Below are 21,326 nucleotides of genomic sequence, written 5' to 3' on the forward strand. Positions count from 1 at the left end.
ATTTGTGGCTTGCGTCCTAAGATCCTGAAGGAGATAGCTACAGAGGTAGTGGATGCATTGGCTGCAATTTTCCAAAAATTGTTGGATTCTGGAGAATTACCGGTGGATTAGAAAGCTACTATTATGATACTCCTACTTAAAAACAGAGGGAGGCAAAAAGCTGATTAGCGGAACATCTATTGTTGGAATAGTATTGGAATCAACTATTAAGGAAGTAATAGCAAAATATTTGGATGATCATAATCTAATCAAGCAGAGTCAGCATGGATTCATGAAAGGGAAATCATGTCTAACTAATTAATTAGAGCTTTTCGAGGAAGTCTCAACCAGAATGAATAGAGGGGAACAAGTAGATGTGTTATATTTGGACTTCCAGAAGTTGTTCGAGAAGGTACTTCAAATAAGATTAAGTCATGAGATAAGAACCCGTGGTCTGGGAGCTAGTATATTGATATTGCAAGAGAGTTAGCTCATGAACTGGAAGCAGTGAGTGGAGATTAAGGGTTCTTTCACAGGTTGGTGACCTGTGATCTGTGGAGTTCAGTGGGATCAGTACCGAGACTACAAATGTTTACAACATGTGTATTAATGACTTGGAAAGAAATGAATGTTTTGTAGCAAAATTTGCAGATAGCATCAAAATAGATAGAAAGACAGGTTATGAAAAAGATGCTCACAGGTTATAGTAAAATATTGATAGGTTAAGTAAGTGGTCAAAAATTGGCAAATGAAGTATAATGTAGGAAAATGCAAAATTGTTCATTCTGGAAGGAAGAACTAAAGGACAGAATGTTATTTAAATGGAGATAAATTGCAGAAAGCTGCAACAAAAGGGACTTGGGGGGACTTATGCATGAAACGCAAAGCTAGCACACAGGTGCAGCAGGTAATCAGGAAGGCTCATGGAGTGTGGCCTTTATTTCAAGGGGGATGGAAAATAAAAGTAAGTAAGTCTTATTTCAGCTGTAAAAACATGCAGGTGAGACCATGTCCGGAGTACTGTGAGCAGTTTCAGTCCCCTTATTTAAGGAAAGATATAATTTCAAATAAAATTCAGGAGGAGGATCCCTGAATTTGGGGAATTGTCTTATCAATAAAAGTTAAACAGATTGGGACACTATTCAATAAGAGCGAAAAGAACTGCAGATGTTGTAAGTCAGGAACAAAAATAAAGTTACTGGAAAAGCTCAGCAGCTCTGGCTGCATCAGTGAAGGAAAAAACAGAGATAACGTTTCGGGTCCAGTGACTCTTCCTCAGAACCGAGGAAGGGCCACCGGACGCGAAACGTTAACTCTGTTTTTTCCTTCACAGAAGCTGCCAGACTTGCTGAGCTTTTCCAGTAGCTTTATTTTTGTTGGGACTATATTCATTGGAATTTAGAGTAATGAGAGTTGATCTCATTGAAATATATAGGATTCTTAAGGAACTTGGCAAGATAAATGTGGAGAACATATGTCCTCTCCTAGGAGAGTCCAGCTCCAGAGGGTATAGTCTCAGAATAATGAGGCATCAGTTTCAGACTGAGATAAAGAGGAATTTCTTGTCTGAGGGTTGAGAGTCTTTGAACTTCTTGCCATAAAGGGCTGTTGGAGCAGAGTCCTTATATATCTTTAAGCTGGGATAGGTCCTTGATCAGCAGGGGAATTAAGGGTTATGGGGAAAGGACAGGAAAAGTGGATGTGAGCCACAATCCTATTGAATGGCAGTGCAGACTTGAGCTGAACAGCCTATTCCTGTTCCTATTTTGTATGGCCTTCTGGTCTAGGCCATTTGGTGAGTTTCTGGCTCATTCGTATCTTAACTCCATCCACTCATCTTAGACCTCAAATCTTGAATGAGTCAACTTGGTTTAATGATGGAGAAATATAATTCTATTTGAGTTCTTTATTGTCATAAAAAGCAGGATTGATAGAGGCATACCAGTACCTGTATATTTTCCAAAGGCATTCATTAAGGTGCCACATAAAAGGTTGATGCACAAGATAAATGCGCACATATTGTGGATAATATATTAAGAGGACTGGCTAATGTCCAGGAAACAGAATTGTTGAATGGTGGAGCAGGCTCAAGGGGCTGAATGCCTTCTCTTGCTCTAAATTTGTACGCAGATTTTTATGTCAGTGAAGTCAGTTTCAGTAGGCAAACTGTAACTATTGAAGCACCACAGAGAAAAGTGCTGGGACTTTAACTATTTGTAACTTATATGAATGAGTTAGATGAAGAGACTGAGTGTACCACAGCCAAATTTGGCAGCACCACAAAAATGCTTGGAGAAACAAATTATGACGAAGACGAAGGCCAGAATTTCAGCCATATGTCCTCCTGCTGGGACTGAGTACAAGAGCTAAACCGACACTGGTGAACTGTGGCACTGCAGAGGGTCTTATATGATTGCCAGGCTTTGATTCACTGGGTCGGCGGCCCAGCTCTTTAAGCTGGCAGCCCCATCTGGAGGGTCAGCAGTTTAGCATTGTCATTAGTAGCTGTGGCTGCTGCTAAGGTTATAAGAGGAAAATGAGGTGCCCTCAAAAGTTCGGAGTACATTCTTTCTGTAATGTAGCCTGACTAGGCCATTCCAGCGATCAGAAGGAAGAACCCATCAATGGGAACATTGGAGTTAAAGGAACATAGGAACAGGAGTAGGCCATTCAGCTGCTTGTGTGTTCCACTACACAATGAGATCATGGCTTGTCAGTGGCCTAACAAGGTATACCTGCCTTTGGCCCATCTGCTTACAAAACTTTACCTGTCTCAGATTTGAAACTAACAACTGATCATGCATCCACTGCTGTTTGTGGAAGAGCATTCCTAACATCTACCACCCTTTGTGTGTAGAAGTGCTTCCTAACATCTATGCTACAGTTTAAAAACCCTGTTAATATTACTCTGGTTTTGCCACAGACTTGCCTAATTTCTGCATTTATGCAGTCTAGTAGAACTCCTACCAGGATGTCTATACACAACACCTTTTTCGAGTTTTAGATCCTTTACTGTTCATCATTTCTACCCATACGGACTCCATTGAAGATTCCCCTCATTATATCTTCCCTCATCATTGAACTAATTTGTTAATGATTAGTAAGACTATGTCACTTGCTGTGCCATTTTTCCCTATCCATCCTGTAAACTTTATAGCGTAGTAGACTTCGTTCACAGTCCCAACCACCCTGTGGCCTCATCTCCACGATGTCCACTTTCTTCTAATCTCCAATTTGAATTTTTGCCTGCAGCTCATTGAATTTATTCCCTGCGCTCTGTGAGTTTGTATATAAAACTCCCATTTCAGCTATAAACCATGACCTGTTCCCCAGCACTGATGCTTTATTCTCCAATTAATTATTTCTGTCTAAGGTTTTGGAGTAGATTTGTAGCTTGGGTTGTGGGTGTTGTGGCTGGTTGGCTTGCCAAACTGGTTTGTTGTTCTGCAGACATTTCATTACCATGCTGGCTAATCCTCAGTGCAGCCTCCGATGAAGCGTCAGTGTGTTTTCCTGCCTGCTTTTTAAACTCTGGAGTCCGTTGAGCTAGATTGCCTCACTTCTGGTTTTCCTTCGTAGTGGAATGTATATGGGGGTCAAGTTCAATGTGTTTATTGATGGCTTTCTTCGTGGAGCACCAGGCTTATAGGAATTCCCATGCCTGTCTCTGCATAGCTTGTCCTAGGATTTTGGTGTTGTCCCAATCAAATTGGCAGTTCTCCTTATCTGTGTGGATAGAGATGAGTGAGTACTCACTCACTCCTTTTTATTCTGTCAAGTGGCTTAACTTTGAAACTGTATTGAATGCCCTCCCCCCATCAATGTACCACTTTAAAGTCTTTGTGACCACCTTACATAGCCTTTCCACTAGGATGTTGATCCCAGATTTTTTCAGTGATTCATCCATCTATGCTCAGATTATAGCATGACCTGTGGTTGTAGAGAAGAGCAGCCTTTTGGTTAAGAGTAAAGACTAGAAATGACAGTTGGGCAGAGCTTCAATGTTACTATCGATACCTTCACTTCTGTTATTACACCAATCAGTGAGTAAATTGAGATATAGTGTGGTTAGATTGAGAATGGCTAATGGTAAGCGGGCAGCACTTTACTCCCTCTGTAAGTTTTAATTTTCCCTCACTCCAGTGACTGGATGCCAGAAAGTGCACGGAGTGAGGTCATGTACATAGTTATGCAAATAGCAAAACTTGAAGATGGTCTGTCCAAGGATAATAAAGATTTTTATGCTAACACACCATCATAATTTCTCTGGACAAACCAACCCATTGATTAAATCTTCATTGGTTCTTAAATTCACATGCAGTTGCTTATCAGTATTGCCTCGAGTGATTAAAATGAGAAGTAATAGAGTGTTAGCACTGTTGCCTCACTGCATCAGGGACCCAGGTTCAATTCCAGCATCAGGTCACTGTCTGTGTATACTTTACATATTCTCCCCATGTCTGTGTGGGTTACCTTCAGGTGTTCTGGTTTCCTCTCACAGTCCAAAGATGTGCAGGTTAAGTGGAATGGCGATTCTCAAAGAAGTTGTCCAGGAATGTGCAGGTTGGGTGGTTAGCCATGGCAAAAACCCCACATGATTTCAAAGATGGGTTGTGGGCGTGAATGGGATGGCCCTTTTAGGATCCGTACAGACTCAATGGGCTGAATAGCCTCTCTCTCCACTTTAGGGATTGTATTCTATTCTATTTTTTTGACTTATTCATTATTTATCTTGGTTTATGCAATACAGTATTGACGCTACTTTCCTTGTAATATGCTTTGGACCTTAGTACTTGAATTGAATTATTAAATTAAATAAACAATGGTAACCATTGGTTTAATCAATTTGTTATTATCTCTCCTGGTTTTTGGAAAAGAGGTTTTCGGGTCTTTAAATGGTTAACAGAAGTGAATAAAAGTGAAAACAAGCAAATAATTTTCAAATGAATTACAATGAAATTCTTCTGTATATTGGAAATATTGCAAAGCAAATATTCTGTGGGTGTTGCTGGTATTGATATACATTGAGAAATGTGTAGAAAGAAATTAAGATAAGAATTTTAGAAATGATTGGTCAAAGAAATTTCACCAGATTAGCCTTTGAACATGCTTTATTCACTTGTTGTCTTATTGATCTTTTTAGAGTCAAAGAGAGATACCCAGCACGGAAACAGGCCTTCGACTCAATTCATCCAAGCCCACCAGGTTTCCCAAACTGAACTAATCCCATTGACCTCTGTTTGACCCATGTTCCTCTAAACCTTTCACATCCATGTATCTGTTCAAATGCCTTTCAAATGGAGTCATAGTATCACACAGCACGGAAACAGTCCTCTTGGCCCAACCCATCCACGCTACCTGGATTTCTCAAACCGAACCAGTCCTGTTTGCCTACACCTGGCCCACACCCCTCCAAACCCTCCCTCCATCCACGTACCCATCTAAACATTTCCCAAATCTTGCGACACACCCTCCTTCACCATCCCATCTGGCAGACTGTCCCACATACATGCGCACCACCCACTGTGTGAAGGGTGGGAGTTTAGTTTGAGTTAGGAAGCTAGTGAACGATAAAACTTAGTTTACAGATTCAACAAAGTTCCAGCTGGAACCCTTCCAAACCCATGAGTTGCGCCATTTAGAAGGATCAGAGCAGGAACTGTATGGGAATATCACTGCCTTTAAGTTCCAGTCCAAGCAACATGGCTCTTTCAGTGTCACTGGAACAGAATCCTGGAATTCCCTTCATAACAGCATTGTGGATGTACCAACACGACATAGACTGCATTTGCCCAAGAAAGTGGCTCATTGCCTTCTTTGGGGCAACTATTGATGGACAATAAATGCTGCCCACATGCAAGTGATGCACATATCCCATAGAAGAATATAAGATCATTTATATCTCTGTAAGCAGCAGCAGCAGAGTAAGGAAACCTTTATTTAATCAATTTGGATGGGTTCAGATTCCACAGACAAAAGTGGCAAGTGGACTAAGTTAACTTACCACCAGGTTCGTTTCCCAAACCCAAATAATATCTTCATATATATTATCTCTGTTAAATTCAAAATATGTACTGGAAAAGCACTGAAGTGGTTCAGCAGTTTAATCATAATTTAAAATGTTCTCATGAGTTTCCAGTCAGGTGTAAATTCATTATTTTTGGTGGGGCAGGTACGGAATGAAGGCTTTAGAGTCATGATAATTGGCCTTAGTATTCTTGGTAAAGGTAGACAAAATTAGCACGAATCCCACCTTCAGTTATAATCCAGTTACTCTTGCTAAAAGTATTAATATATAGATATTGTGTCACGAAAGGATCAGATTTGGCTCTGATACCTCTATCCTTGAGTCAGTTGGCACAAGTCTGAACCACTCTTCAGTGGCTATATAAGCGATGTTGCTTGAGGGATAGATATCTGTCTGGATGCTGGGAAGAAGATTCACATGTTCTTCCTAGAATAGCGCTACTAAGACCTTTTATGTATGTCAAAGGTAACAAATGGTGCCTTGAATTAATGTCTTATCCAATTATTAGCACTTCCAGTATTACAGCACACTCCACCTCAGTGTTATTACTGAACTGGGAATTTAGATTCTGTGTTCGAGTCTTTGGAGTGGAGCTTCAGCCTATAACCTCTGACTCAGAGGCAGGCATGAGTTGGTGTACCTTAAGACTGACACCTTATTTGATTGATCAGCCAGAGTCCATGCACAGATACTATTAGCGAGTTTTGAGAAGATTTGTAGCTCAGGTTGAGGTTCTGGATGTGAGTTTGCTCACTGAGCTGGAAGGTTAGTTTTCAGACGTTTCGTCACTTTTTTTATTTGAAAAAATATACTTTATTCATAAGATGTACAAAAAAAAAACATATTTATACACCTACCCAGTCATGCAAGCTGCTCTGGGTTACCCAGGGGGTACGTACTCCAACTAAAGGAAAAAAAAATCAAAGAAGAAAAAAAAAGCAAAGCAAAGAAAATACCCCGGCAGTCAACACCCCGCATAGTCCCAGTTGGCCCCCTGACCAGTTGGGGAAGGCGCCAGCTGGGCCCAGTTACCAGAGAGGGCCCTTTTTTCTATTCTGGACGAGTGGTGTCATACCGTCGTCTTTCCCCACTGCGCCTTGGCGGCGGCTGCCCCAAGCTTTAGCGCGTCCCTCAGCATGTAGTCCTGGACCTTGGAGTGCGCCAGTCTGCAACATTCGGTCAGGGTCAGTTCTTTCAGCTGGCAGACCAGCAAGTTGCGGGCAGACCAAAGAGCGTCTTTCACCGCATTGATGGTCCTCCAGGCGCAGTTGATGTTGGTCTCTGTGTGCGTCCCGGGAAACAGCCCGTAGAGCACGGAGACCCGCGTCACGGAGCTGCTCGGGACGAACCTCGACAAATACCACTGCATCCCCCCCCAGACCTCCTGCGCGTAGGCACACTCCAGAAGGGAGGTGATCGACAGTCTCGTCCCCCCCGCAGCCACCTTGAGGGCAGCGTGCGGTGGCGCAGAGATTCCGGGCATGCATAAAGGATCTCACTGGCAGAGCCCCTCTCACCGTCAGCCAAGCAATGTCCTTGTGCTGGTTTGAAGTTCTGGCGATGAGGCATTCTGCCAAACGACTTTGGCAGTCTGCGTGGAGAACCACATGACAGGATCCACCCTCTCCTTTTCCCGAAGGGTCTCGAGGATACTACGTGCTGACCACTGCCTGACGGCCTTGTGGTCAAAGGTGTTTCCTTTCAAAAATTTCTCCACGAAGGACAGGTGGTACGGAACGGTCCAACTACTTGGAGCATTCCGCGGCAACGAGGCCAGGCCCATCCTTCGCAACACCGGGGACAGGTAGAACCTCAGTAAGTAGTGACACTTGGTGCTTGCGTACTGAGGATCTACACAGCTTGATGCAGCCGCACGCAAAGGCAGCCGTCAGGGCGAGGGTGGCGTTTGGTACGCCCTTTCCCCCATTTTCCAGGTCTTTGTACATGGTGTCCCTGCGGACCAGGTCTATTCTCGACCCCCAAATGAAGTGGAAGATGGCCTGGGTGACCGCAGCGGCGCAGGTCCAGGGAATAGGCCAGGCCTGCGCCACATACAACAGTACCGAAAGCCCCTCGCACGTGACAACCAGGTTCTTACCCGTGACGGATAGGGACCGGAGTGTCCACCTGCCCAGCTTCTGCTTCAAATTGGTGATACACTCCTCCCAAGTCTTAGTGCACGCCCCAGCTCCACCAAACCAAACACCCAGCACCTTCAGGTAGTCTGTCCTGACGGTGAAGGGGATGAAGGAGCGGTTGTCCCAGTTCCCGAAGAACATGACCTCGCTCTTACCCCTATTGACTTTGGCACCCGAGGCCAGTTCATACTGGCCGCAGATGTCCAATAGTCTACTCACCGACCAACGATCGGTGCAGAAGACGGCGACATCGTCCATGTACAGGGAGGTCTTGACCTGAAGGCCTCCGCTGCCTGGGATAGTCACGCCCTTCAGGCTCACGTCCTTCCTGATGGATGCGGCGAAGGTCTCCACACAGCACACGAACAAGGCAGGAGACAGCGGGCAGCCCTGCCTGACTCCAGATCTAACAGGAAAACTGTCTGATTCCCACCCGTTGATCGAGACTGCGCTAACGATGTTGGCGTATAGCAGCTGGATCCAATTGCGGATGCCCTCCCCGAACCCCAATTTGGAGAGGACGTCCCTCGTGTAAGCATGAGAGACCCTGTCGAAGGCCTTCTCCTGGTCCAGGCTGACGAGGCAGGTGTCCACCCGCCTGTCCTGTACGTAGGCGATCGTATCCCTGATGAGCGCGAGGCTCTCAGCGATCTTCCTGCCCGGCACAGCACAGGTTTGGTCAGGGTGAATCACCGACTCCAGGACAGACCTGACCCGGTTGGCTATGACCTTGGCCAGGATTTTGTAGTCCACGTTCAATAGTGAAATTGGACGCCAATTCTTAATCTCTTCCCTGTCCCCCTTCCTCTTGTAAATGAGGGTGATGACGCCCTTCCTCATGGACTTGCACATTTCCCCTGCCCGAAGCGCACTATCATACACCTCCAGCAGGTCCTGGCCGACCAGGTCCCACAGAGCAGAATACAGCTCGACCAGTAAGCCGTCGCTTCCGGGAGTCCTGTTCCTCTCCAAGGACTTGAGGGCTTTGGTCAGCTCGTCCAGGGATATCGGCCGGTCCAGCCACTCCCTCGTGCCGTCGTCTAAGACCTCCGTGATAGAAGACAGGAACGACTCGGAGGCTGTGCTGTCCGTGGGCTTCGTGTCGTACAGTCTGGCATAGAAGGATCTGCTGATCCTCAAAATGTCGGGCCGAGACGACGTCACCGAGCTGTCGTCCTCCTTCAGCCGGCTAAGCACAGAGCTCTCTTTGTGCACCTTCTGAAAGAAGAAACGTGAGCACGTCTCGTCCTGCTCCACGGAGCGGACCCTGGGCCGGAAGATTATCCTGGAGGCCTCCGCGGCGAAGAGCGAGGCTTGTTGGCCCATCATCTCGCAGAGGTCCTCCGTGACATCGACCCCCATCAACTGCAGAAGGAGCAGGTTCTGCACCCTTTTCTGGAATCGCAACAGCTTTCCCCGCCTCTCTCTCGCCTTCTGAACACCCTTGAGGACAAAGAACCTCTTGATGTTCTCCTTCACCGTCTCCCACCAGTCGCCCGGAGACTCAGAGGGGTTTCACGGTTCTCCAACCGGCGTACTCCCTCTTAAGCTCCTCGACGTTCTCTGGGGTCAACAGAGTCGTGTTGAGCTTCCACGTCCCCTTGCCGGCCGGCTGATCGTCCTGTAAGTGACAGTCGGCCAGCAGGAGGCAGTGGTCAGAGAAGAACACCGGCTCGATGCCGGTGGACCTGACTGAGAACGCCCGTGACACAAACAGGAAGTCTATCCTTGAGCGGAGAGACCCATCTGGCCGCGACCAGGTGTACCTCCGCTGCGCTCCGTCTGCAGGTGTGCTGAAGAATTCGAGCAGCTTGGCGTCCTTCACCGTGCCCATCAGGAATCTGGATGTCATGTCCAGTTGACTCCCTCCACCCGCTGTCCCCACGCCAGATCTTCCATCTGCATCGATGATGCAGTTGAAGTCTCCGCCTAGGATGACCGGCCTGGACGTAGCCAGCAGGGGTGGAAGCCGCTGCAGGACGGCCAGCCGCTCATTCCGTACCGCTGGGGCGTACACATTGATCAGCCTCAGGAGCGTTCCTGTAGGTGACGTCAGCCACTAGGAGGTGCCCCCCCACCACATCCTGAACTTGAGATGGTGAAGTCGCGCCCCTGCAGCAGAATAGCTAGGCCTGAGGAGCGACAGTCGTTACCCCCCGACCAGATCGAAGGCCCACAGGTCCAGGCGCCAGACCATTTCCCGTACCTGCCGAGGTGCGGTATCCCACACTCCTGCAGAAACAGGAGGTCCGCCTTGACGGTGGTCAGGTAGGCCAACGTCGATACACATCTTGCGGTGGACTTGACACTGCGCACATTAATGCTCGCAACTCGTACCCCCATTGTGGGCAGTGACCGCAGTACCCTCCCCAAGTCCAAGGTCCAGCCCCTCCATCTGTCCCTTCATGCCCATTGCCCAGGCTAACTGCTGGACGCTCTCCAGACTCAGGAAACTGTCCGTGCTGCCTTCCAGGTGGCATCCCCCCCATCAGGGGTACGGAAGCAGGAGGGTCCGGCTCTGGGTCAGGCTGGGGACGCGCTGTTTACTCCTTCCCGCCTGGAAGTTCCGGGGGGCCCTCCAGTGCCCCAGCGGCACTTGACTAGGTGTCAGAGGGAGCCTCAGGATGCCTCCCGTCACCTGGAAGCGGGGTGCTACTTCCCTTCTCCCTCGAGATCTTTAACTTCTGCTTCGGGTGGGCCGTCTCCGAATCCTCCTCGTCAGAGGAGCTCTTAAAGCCCCCCTGTAGTTGCCTCTTCCCGCCTGATGGTTGGGGTTCCTGGGCCCATCGACGCACCTTCCTCCTCGCTTTCCGGACCGTCGTCCACTCCCCTGGGTCGCCTGTCACCGCCTCCATCGATTCCAGGTTGTCGGGGGGGGGGGGGGGGGGGGGAGCGGAGCCTGCAGGGGTGCTTTGCTGGCCTCAGGCCCATCCTGCGGGAATGGACCCTCCTGCACGACCTGGCCCTCCTGCACATTAGTGAGGCCCTGGTGCCGCCTTGTCCTCCGGGGGGGCTTGGCCCCGCATTCCCCCTGCCGGCGACCTGGGCGTAGGTGGTCCCCCGCCGCGGGCATGCCCTATAGAGGTGGTCCGCTTCCCCGCAAAGGTTGCAGCTTTTCTCTTGTGGGCAATCCTTTGCAAGGTGTCCCTCCTCCCTGCAGATGGTGGCTTTGCAGTCGGCCACCATGTGACCTGACTTACTACAGGCATGGCAGACTTTAGGTTGCCCTGCATAGGTCAGGTAGTCCTTGCTCCCGCCGATCGCGAAGCTGGACGGTGGGTATACGCCGTTCCCGTCCGCGCCCATCATCAGCGTCACCTTGACCTGCCTCTTACTGGTCCAGATGCTCCCCTGAACCAGCGTTAGGCTGAAGCCAGCATAAAGATCCACTGGTCGCAAGGGTGCACACCCAACCCAACGTCCTCCTTTCACCTCCAAGACAGCACTCTCCTCCTCTCGGTCCACGAGAGAGTGGGTCTTTATTTTGTTCCAGATGTAAGCTGGTTCACTGAGCTTGAAGGTTTGTTCCCAGACAATCCGTCACCATACTCGGTAACATCATCAGTGAGCCTCTGACAAAGCACTGGTGTTATGTCCCGCTTTCTATTTATCTGGTTAGGTTTCCTTGGGTTGGTGATGTCATTTCCTGCGTTGGTGATGTCATTTCCTGTTCTTTTTCTCAGGGGATGGTAGATTGGCTCCAAATCAGTGTGTTGTCACATAAATAGAAAGCGGGACATAACACCAGCGCTTTGTCGAAGGCTCACTGATGATGTTACCTGGCATGGTGATGAAACGTCTGAAAACTAACCTTCCTGCTCAGCGAGCAAACTCACATCCAGAACAGATGCTATTAGCTAGATGTGTGTTATGAGGAAGGCAAAGGGAAAAAAAATTAGCAGAGAAAATTCTGATGAAATTAGAACTCGACAATAACTTTTATCCTTCATTTATATTGTATTAGAGTTTTTTTTAGTTTATTCATCCTGAACTTAATTTTCAGCTCAATTATTCTTTCAAAATGTAAATATTTACTTTAATCCTCTGATAGGATGATGTTATGACTGTTGAACTGCTTAGTATTCTGCAGACCTTTGGACTTCATATTGAGCTGTGGTGAGGGCTGAATTTTAATGTACTATGCTCAATGTTTTGATGTGTTGATAGAGTTATTTTTGACTTTTTTTAATTATCTGCTCCTGACAGCTGATAGATGACAAGAAGGGGTTAAATGCAAAGTGCGAGTCTATGGTAAATGAATTGAAGCAGGTGGACCAGAAATACACTAAGAAAATCCAACAGATGCATGAGCAGCATGAACTGGTGAGAGAATCAGACTGCAAATCCATATAATTGCGCAGAATGTACAGCAGAGAAAAAGGACAGTTTGCCTAATTGTCTATTCTAGTGCTGATACTCCACAATCTCTTCCCATCTTACTCTTTCTTTCTATTCCTTTTTCCCCTCATGCATTTGCCTAGATTTCTCTATTCTGTGATATTCGCTTCGACTTCTCTAAGTGGTAGCGAGGTCTACATCCTTGCTGTCTCTTTATACAAGTTTCTCATTAAATGTGTAAGTGAATTTAATAGGGGCTACCTTCAAATGCATAACCTCTAACTTTGGACACCCCAGAAGTTGAAACATCATCTGTAGTTTCATCCTATTAAGCCTCTTTACAATTTTCAAGTATCTGTCAGGTCATGGGGAGGTGATGGGCTTGCGGTATTATCACTGGAATGTTAATCCAAGACCCAGGTAATGTTCCAGGGACCCGGGTTCAAATCTTACCATGGTAGATGGTGGAATTTGAGTTCAATAAAAATCTGGAATTAAGAGTCAGTGATGACCATGGCAATTGTCAGTTGTCAATACACATCGTCAATTTTTGGAAAAACCCATCTGGTTCACCAATGTCCTTTAGGGAAGGAAACTGCCATCCTTATCTGGTCTGGTCTACACGTGACTCCAGATCCACAGCAATGTGCTTGACTCTTAACTATTCTTTGGGCAATTAGGAATGGGCAAAAAATGCTGGCCTGGCCAGTGATGCCCTCACCCTGTGAGTGAAATTTTAAAAAATATTGAACCAACATGACTAAGACAGAAAGAGGGCTACCCAAATATGCACCAGACCATCTTTTGGGCTTGCAGGAATGCATATACAAAACAGTGGTTAATATTTATACCTAACTGAAATAGTCTAATCAGATTATTTAATTCATTGTTTGCAAACTGTTTTTTCACCCCTGGAACTGCCGGAAGTCAGAAGTGCTGCAGCTTTTATTCTCTGTCCATTGAATCCCTAGAGTGTGGAAACATGCCTTTCAGCCAAACAATTCCAGACTGACTCTCTGAAGAGCATCCCACCCAGAGTCACCCTGCTACCCTGCCCCTGTAATCCTGTATTTCCCATGGTTAATCCACCTAGACTGCACATTCCTGCACACTGTGAGCAATTTAGCATGGCCAATCCACCTAACCTGCACATCTTTGGACTGTGGGAGCACTTGGAGGAAACCCACACAGACACAGGGAGAATGTGCAACCTCCACACAGACAGTTGCCCAAGGCTGGAATTGAACCCAAGTCCCTGGCACTGTGAGGCAGCAGTGCTAACCCATTGAGCCATTGTGCCATCTGTGACTACAGTTCTGTCTTTGTACATGCAGATTGTACCTTCTTAATCCAGCACTCTTTGATCCAGCAACCTGTGTGGTCTGATACCCATGGTATGATTCCAGTTCTGGTTTCTGGAAAACCCAGCCTCTCGTGCTCTTCTCCCCAAAACGGTTTTCTTGCTGCAGCAATTTAAAATGGTTCAGTAACTTTTCTTGTGTCAGTTTCCAATTCATCATTGTCATCTACAAGCAACAGAACAATTGCTCCATGTGCAGTAGCTGTTAAGATCACACGGTCATGGTGTGCATTCTCCACTCTCATTTATTTTCTGTTTTGAATAATTCAAATAATACTTGTTGGACCCTTCGGTGAAAGGGTATATTTTGTTTCCCACATCTGGGTGAGGGAGGTATTAAAAAAAATTGAATGCTTCAAGCCCACACAGTAACAAATGCCACTGGTGCCATTAATTTCAATACAGTGGTATTCTTTTTCAGATTCTATGTTAAGAAACATTAATTGTTTCAGAATACGATTTGCAACAAGAAAATTTAATTGAATCTAATATTAAAATGCAGAATGATTGCAAACGGCATGTTGCACGGCACTTTTTAAATGTATTTAAAAACTCCCATGCTAATCCTGACACATGACTTCCTGCAGCCTGACAAAAGTCTGATCCTGAGGCTGCCAGAGGACGGGGGTACAAACTGAATAAATTTTTAAAAATATATATTAGTGTTGTTTTATTCCTGTCTGAACTTTTTCAGCATTCAAAGTACAGTAAGGAATCATTGTACTGCGGGTTTTCTTATAACATCCTGTCCAATTATTTCTTTCTATAGGAAATCAAGAAGTTAAAAGAAATAATGAGTGCAACAGAAAAAATACGCAGAGAGAAATGGATAGATGAGAAAACAAAGAAAATTAAAGAGATTACTGTGAAAGGTATCAGTTTACAAACCTGGGTCTTATAGACAATATTCTAAGCAGACCATTAAAAGTTGCATATTTTTGTGGATAACCACCAATGTCGAAATATTATACTCAAATATTTTGCAACAGAATAACCATTTAAATGAACTATGAAGAATTTCCAAATTTATCATACAGATACTGTTCATGGTTTCAAATTTACAGTAGGACATCTTTACTGTAAGATATTTATCATCAGGTTAACTAACTTATAACTCGCTTATAAATGTTGAGAAGATTGTGAAGAACAAATTATCAAGAAGTACATAACACAATTGACACGCCCACTATCTCCTTCCCTTAAATTGCCTCTGATCACCTGCCCCATTATTTGTTTACAAAGGAAAAATACGTGGATGGTGGAAAGCTGAAACACTTGTGCTTTATAGTGGCATGAGTACATTTCCTCGAATAATACCACAGAGACTGGGATTGTTCTTCAAACAGTTGTTTAATAATAGCTTTAATAGAAGAGTTAAACAGCTTGAACAGCTGCAATTCTAATCATCAATTTTTCAAGAATTGAGTGATAGTAAGAGTTGCAGAGCTTAATCTAAATGATACAGTAATGAGGAAGGAGCACTTTGTATGTTGTAGGCATAACAACTCTGTGGAACATTGCTGCGGTTGGATCTAATCACAACTTGCGTTCCTGAAATCTAGGTGGGTTTGGCATGGTGAAATTCTCTCAGTATTTTTGCAAGTTGATTCACTGAAGGAGCCAGAAAAGCAGAATCTCTTAGTAAGAGTGTAAGTAGGCACTTTGGTCTTGTTGCAGATTTGGCTGATGGCGTTACAAATAGCAAGGAAGTGCTTCACACAGAAAAGGAAGCTGTTAATTTTACTAAGTATTCCTTGCTTAATTGTTGCTTGAAGCAAAATTATATGGTGTGCTTTATCGTGACATGTCTAGGTTTCCTCGAATAGTACCACTGAGACTGGGATTGTTCTTCAAGGAGTAGTTTAATAGCAGCTTAAATAGAAGAGTTAAAGATTATGAACTTTTTGTGCAGAGAAACTGTTTCTGCTAGGAAGAGGCTCAGGGGACATAAATTTAAGATAACTGATAAAAGAGGCAGAGAGAATGATATTTTTTACATTTTGTGAAAGGGTGATGGAGGAGATTCGATTTTTAAAAATGAATGAGACATATGCTTAAAAAGGAAACATTTTCAATGGAGAAAGGATGGCAAAAAGAGTCAGTACATGATTTTTCTGTGCTGTGAGATTTTGCAAAGTCCTCATAGGTGCTGACCTCTTGCCTGATCAAATCAAACTAACAAAATCTGTTGTGATCAGAGATAATGGGAACTGCAGATGCTGGAAAATCCAACATAACAAAGTGTGGGGCTGGATGACCAAGGGTCTCGGCTCGAAACGTCAGCTGTTGTGCTCCTAAGATGCTGCTTGGCCTGCTGTGTTCATCCAGCCTCACACTTTGTTATCTTAAAATCTGTTGTGATCTTGCTTTAGCAAGAATTTAAGTGAGGTGGTCTACACATTTCAGTGCTAGTTGTACTTTGTGTTTAAATGTAATTGAAGATATAAATGGCTGCAGCAACTTCACACTGCCTAGTGTGGTGTACATTGAAATGTTCATTTCTCAAAAATGCCACATATTTGTATTGTTATCTCACTCCTTCTCCACAGGTTTTCTTCAGACAATAACGTTGTAAAGCACAGATATACCTAGTGGCAAAATCTGAGACTTACTTATCTGATGAAACTTTAATGCACATGCTAAACTTGCAAACCAGTAGACAACATATGAACCAATATACCATTTGTTGGCTGTTGCTTTCTCCTTTAATGATCGATTCCTCTCTCTTTTTGGAGTAATATAAAATAGCCTGTTTGGCATCTTACTTGACCCTGACCTGTATCAAACTTCCACCCCTAGATTCAGAACATCATAAAGGTAGAAGAGTTCCATGCCCGTAACATTGTCCATCTCCACTCTTACTCATTCTACCTGCTAGAAGATCCCTTGTATCACCTCTAAGCTTTGACTATCCCAGTGATTTCGTGGACAGCCTCCTGTTCTCTGCTCACCGTAAATGTCTGTTCCCATAAAACCTTGTCTTTCATAACCCCTATCTTCAGTGACCTTCTCGGGCTGCCAGTGACACCCTACTCTCCTTTTGGCCAGGACTTCCCTGTCACTCTTTATTTGTGTAACCCCCTTCCAATCTGATAAGTCTCCTCTATCTTGGAATTCACCATTTCTTTGACTTTGACCTCTTGTGTGTTCCACCCAATTCTTTTGCCCCTTCATTGGCACCCATGCTTTTAGGCATCCAAGCTCATGTGGAACTCGTTCTATAAACCTTTCCACTCATCCACCACATTCTTTTAAAAGCTTTCTTAATACTTAAATAAAAACAGGAATTACTTGAGAAACTCAGTAAGTCTGGCAGAACTCTGAACACTGGACTTGAAATGTTACATCTGCTCTCTGTCCACAGATACTGCTAGACCTGCTGAGTTTCTCCAGCTATTCCTTTTTTGTGTTTTAGTTCTTCAGCATCTGCAGTACTTTGTTTTATTTTACTCTTTAAAATTTTCCACTTTAACAAAGTTTTTGGTCACATTCGTTCTGAACTATCCAATATTCCAATCTTTGCCATTACGTATGTTCACGTCTCTGGAAAGTGCCTTGGAAAAGTTTCCTATGTTGGAGACATTGTAGCAAATTATCGAAAGTACTGTAATAGCATTTTCTGCTGTCACGTGTCTCAGTGAAGTGGTCTTATCATAAATCTGCATAACTCAATTGCTTGAATTCCAGGTTTGGAGCCAGAGATTCAAAAGCTAATAGCTAAACATAAACAAGAACTCAAGAAACTGAAAGCATTGCATGAGGCTGAACTTCTGCAATCTGATGAGCGTGCAGCTCAGAGATATATCAGACAGACTGAAGAACTAAGGGAACAGCTGGAGAGGGAGAAGGAAGATCTGTGCCAGAGGGAGCGGGATCTTGCCAGACAAAGGTTTGGATGAATAAAAATAGTTCAAATAATGCCTGTCTTTTGAGGCCTATTACACCGATCTGTTCATCTCAAAGTCCAAGAATAAAAGACAATGCTCCACAAAAAATAAAAACCAAAAGAACCGCAGATGCTGTAAATCAGGAACAAAAACAAAGTTGCTGGAAAAGCTCAGCAGGTCTGGCAGCATCTGTGAAGGAGAAAACAGAGTTAACGTTTCGGGTCTGGTGACCCTTCCTCAGAACTGATGCTGTCAGACCTGCTGAGCTTTTCCAGCAACTTTGTTTTTGCTCCATAAAAAATATTACTTTGTGCCATTTTGATTCAGATATCAGTTCAGATAAGGGCTTGTGGTTTATCTCAGACAAATTATGCATAAAACCTGTTTATAGCTGATTTGTGAGCAATCTTTACTGAGGTCATATTTGTAATCCATTGCCCTTTGGTTACATTCTGAGGAACCAATAAGATGCCATTTTAATTTGAAGTATGTAACATTATTAGAACAAACTTACATAAATGATCAGGTTCTCGAAAGGTTCTTGTAAATTAAGTGTTTAGAAAATCATTAGTCAGCATTCTAAAACTTCATTTTTTGTTCCTTTTTCCTCAGTTTTGCTGACATAATCTTTAGCAATTGATTCAAGTAGTTTAAAAGGTCAAATTAAGCGATTGTGCTCAGATGAATTTCAGTACTCGTTTAACTGTTTGAAACTATACAGTTAATTTACATGATATTGTTTATGTGGGGTTTGGTTAACTTGTTTGGCTGGACAGCTCATTTGTGATGCAAAGTGACGCCAGTGGCGTAGGTTCAATTCCTGCACTGGCTGAGGTCACCTAAGAGGATTTTCCTACTCAAACTCTCCCCGTACCTGAGCGTAGTGACTCTCTAGTTAAACCACAACCAGACATCTCTCTCTCTCTAATGAGCGAACAGCCCTGTGGTCTGGTGAGACTGTATCTTTACATTCTGAGGAAGGATTACCAGACCCGAAACGTTAACTCTGATTTCTCTTCACAGATGCTGCCAGACTTGCTGAGCTTTTCCAGCAACTTCTGTTTTTGAATACCTTTCCTTTTATTGTTTAGGGCATTTTCTCATTTCCCTCAGTAAAGATACGTTCTTCATAGGTAAGCAACAATCATATTCTTTAATATGTTAAATCACCAAAGTGTTTGTTACTGTGTTCCAATAGATATGAAAAACAGCTTGAACAAGAGGAGCAAGCTATCCAGCAACAGCGAAGGAGACTGTATGCTGAGGTGGCTGAAGAGAAGGAACGTCTCAACCAGCAAGCTGCTAGGTGAGAATATCATCATACTGTTAAATTTAAGTAGTGCCCTTTTTGCCCCTCTGTTCACCTTCTCCTTTTCTTTTTATTTTCTCTTGAGATTCATGACAGCATTTGGGCTTGCAGGTACCTTGCCCAACTGATTATTTTTCATGTGGGAGCCCAGACAGTGAGGTTCAGTATAGCATGATAATCAGGACAAACAATCTAAGTGCAAGGTCTCTAGATGTCCACCTGTTGCCTTCCAGAAGGAGAAACTAAGAGTACCAAAGTCAATTGCCATGTCCTTTTTTGTCCTAGTTGAAGTTGTAAAACTCTGCAGGAGCCAAGGTTTAGTATATTGATTTATATAGACCAGCTACCCAGTCAGCTCAGTAAGTCTTAGGTTAGTGTTTGTAGCTTTCACTTGTTACTGTTTCACTGGCTCATTTTTACTGAAAATAGGACTGAACAAATCTGCATCAAGGTCACCAGTTTCCTTTGTATTTTTTAATGTCAACCTAACTGGCAATGAGAAGATAGTAATGAGCCCCCTTCTTGAACTGCTGCAGTCTGTCTAGTGTAGGATACATCCACAGTGCTAATAGGAAGGGAATGTCAAGATTTTGATCCAGCAGCAGAGAAGGAATGGCAATATATTTCCAGTTTAGAATGGTGTGTGGCTTGAAGGGGAACTTGTTATAGTTATGGAACTACAGTTGAACATACAGAAATAAAATTAAACGAATTGCTGGAGAAACTCAGCAGGTCTGGCACATCGGTGGACAGAAGCACAAATTTGCTTCTGTGGAGTACCTGTGTAGTGCATTGATTTATATTTTTGGGAAAAACACAATGGGCAGAACCTAATTGGGGCCTGAACGATGTGGGCCGTGATGGGATTTGTCGCACAGTCATGCAAGGAGTCAAGTGAGTTTTGCTGTTGGAAACAACTTATGGCATCTTTTGAGCATCTTCTGGGTGGCCAGGCGAGTTTCTCATGAGACAGCAGTGAATTGCCAGTTAAGAGGATTATTCCTTGTTAAATACCTAATTAACATCACAACTCATCTATTATTATTCAGTTTCCTACCTTACTAAGTGCAGTGAATAAACTAGAAATTCTTGACATGGAAGGCAGTGTGGGTACTAGGCAACTTCAGCTTGCTGATGGCTCTGAACAGCCTCCATGTTGCTCCATAGCAAACTGTCTCCTAGGGCACATTCCAAAGCAGCAGCCTCACACACCCCTCCAATCCTCATCCTAGGACATTGACATTGACATTTATATTTGTCGATACCTCACAAACCTAGAAGCTTTTCTCCAATCCACTAGTAAGGCGCTTAGGAAATATAGACTTGCCATGCAGGATGCATTGGCAACTAGCATTGAAAGAATGCTTCAGGGATGCTTTACATTGCAAAGCCAGAACACCCAGATCATATTTGGACCAGGTTGCATCTCTGAGCTGCTTGCTTAATTAGCGCCTATTTGTATGATTGCTGTATTCATACATAGCTTTGCCATACCTGCCATGCTGTTCCAGCCCTGTTGGTGCATTTGTATTTCAGCCTGAGGCTAAAGGCTATCAGTAACAAGCTCTTTTGCTTAGATATACAGCCAAGCTGCTTGGCATAGAAACACGGAAAACAGGAACAGGAGTAGGCCATTCAGCTCTCGAGCCTGCTCTGTCATTCAATATGATCATGGTTGCTCATCCAAATCAGTACCCTGTTCCCACTTACTGCCCATGTTCTTTGATCCCTTTTCCCCCAAGTGCTATATATTACTCCTTCTTGGCGTTTTGGCGTTAATTGCTTGTCTGACCTGGAGGAGACATCTTGTTGTACAACACACTGAGATATCAATCTAATGCATGTAGCAAATTACATCTTTTATTTTAATTCACAATGGGACATGGGTATTGCTGACTGCCTGTCCCTACCTGCTCTTGAGAGGTGGTGATGAACTGCTTTCTTGAATTGCTGCAGTCCATGTGCTGTAGATAGACCAACAATGCTGTTAGGAGGGAAATTCCAGGATTTTGAATCCAGTGACAGTGAAAAGACCTCTGAATCTGATATGGACATGGTGAATGTTGCTACATTGATGCTTTTGCTGCTGAAAACAGGGGTGAATTTCTCCCAAGACACTCCAGGCGCATGGGGCAAGCTCCTGTGCGTTACATGCTGCCCATATCTAGCACAGAGTCGGAGGAACCTGACCTGATGCTAAAATGCCCCAGGAGGCCCTATTTTTTTAAAAAAAAAAGGGTTGGCCCATGGCTTTAGACACAGCAAAAGGAGGAGATTGTGACTATAA

At 44.4% G+C, this 21,326-nt stretch overlaps 1 protein-coding gene across 7 annotated transcripts in view; it reads left to right on the plus strand.

The window, feature by feature from the left end:
• Positions 1–21,326, plus strand: part of cep131 (centrosomal protein 131) — a 128,169-nt gene that overhangs the window by 75,644 nt on the left and 31,199 nt on the right. For 6 of the 7 annotated variants that reach the window (XR_009447070.1, XM_059653653.1, XM_059653655.1 and 3 more), the window contains 4 exons: positions 12,352–12,468; positions 14,613–14,715; positions 17,531–17,732; positions 18,929–19,036. Coding sequence is in view for 6 of the 7 variants with exons in the window: in XM_059653653.1 (XP_059509636.1) it covers positions 12,352–12,468; positions 14,613–14,715; positions 17,531–17,732; positions 18,929–19,036 (530 nt within the window). In the remaining variant the exon portion in view is untranslated. The remainder of the gene's footprint in view (positions 1–12,351; positions 12,469–14,612; positions 14,716–17,530; positions 17,733–18,928; positions 19,037–21,326) is intronic. The other variant, XM_059653657.1, reaches the window with a different exon arrangement.

The sequence above is a fragment of the Stegostoma tigrinum genome, chromosome 22 (genome assembly GCF_030684315.1).
Source record: "Stegostoma tigrinum isolate sSteTig4 chromosome 22, sSteTig4.hap1, whole genome shotgun sequence".
Taxonomy (NCBI): domain Eukaryota; kingdom Metazoa; phylum Chordata; class Chondrichthyes; order Orectolobiformes; family Stegostomatidae; genus Stegostoma; species Stegostoma tigrinum.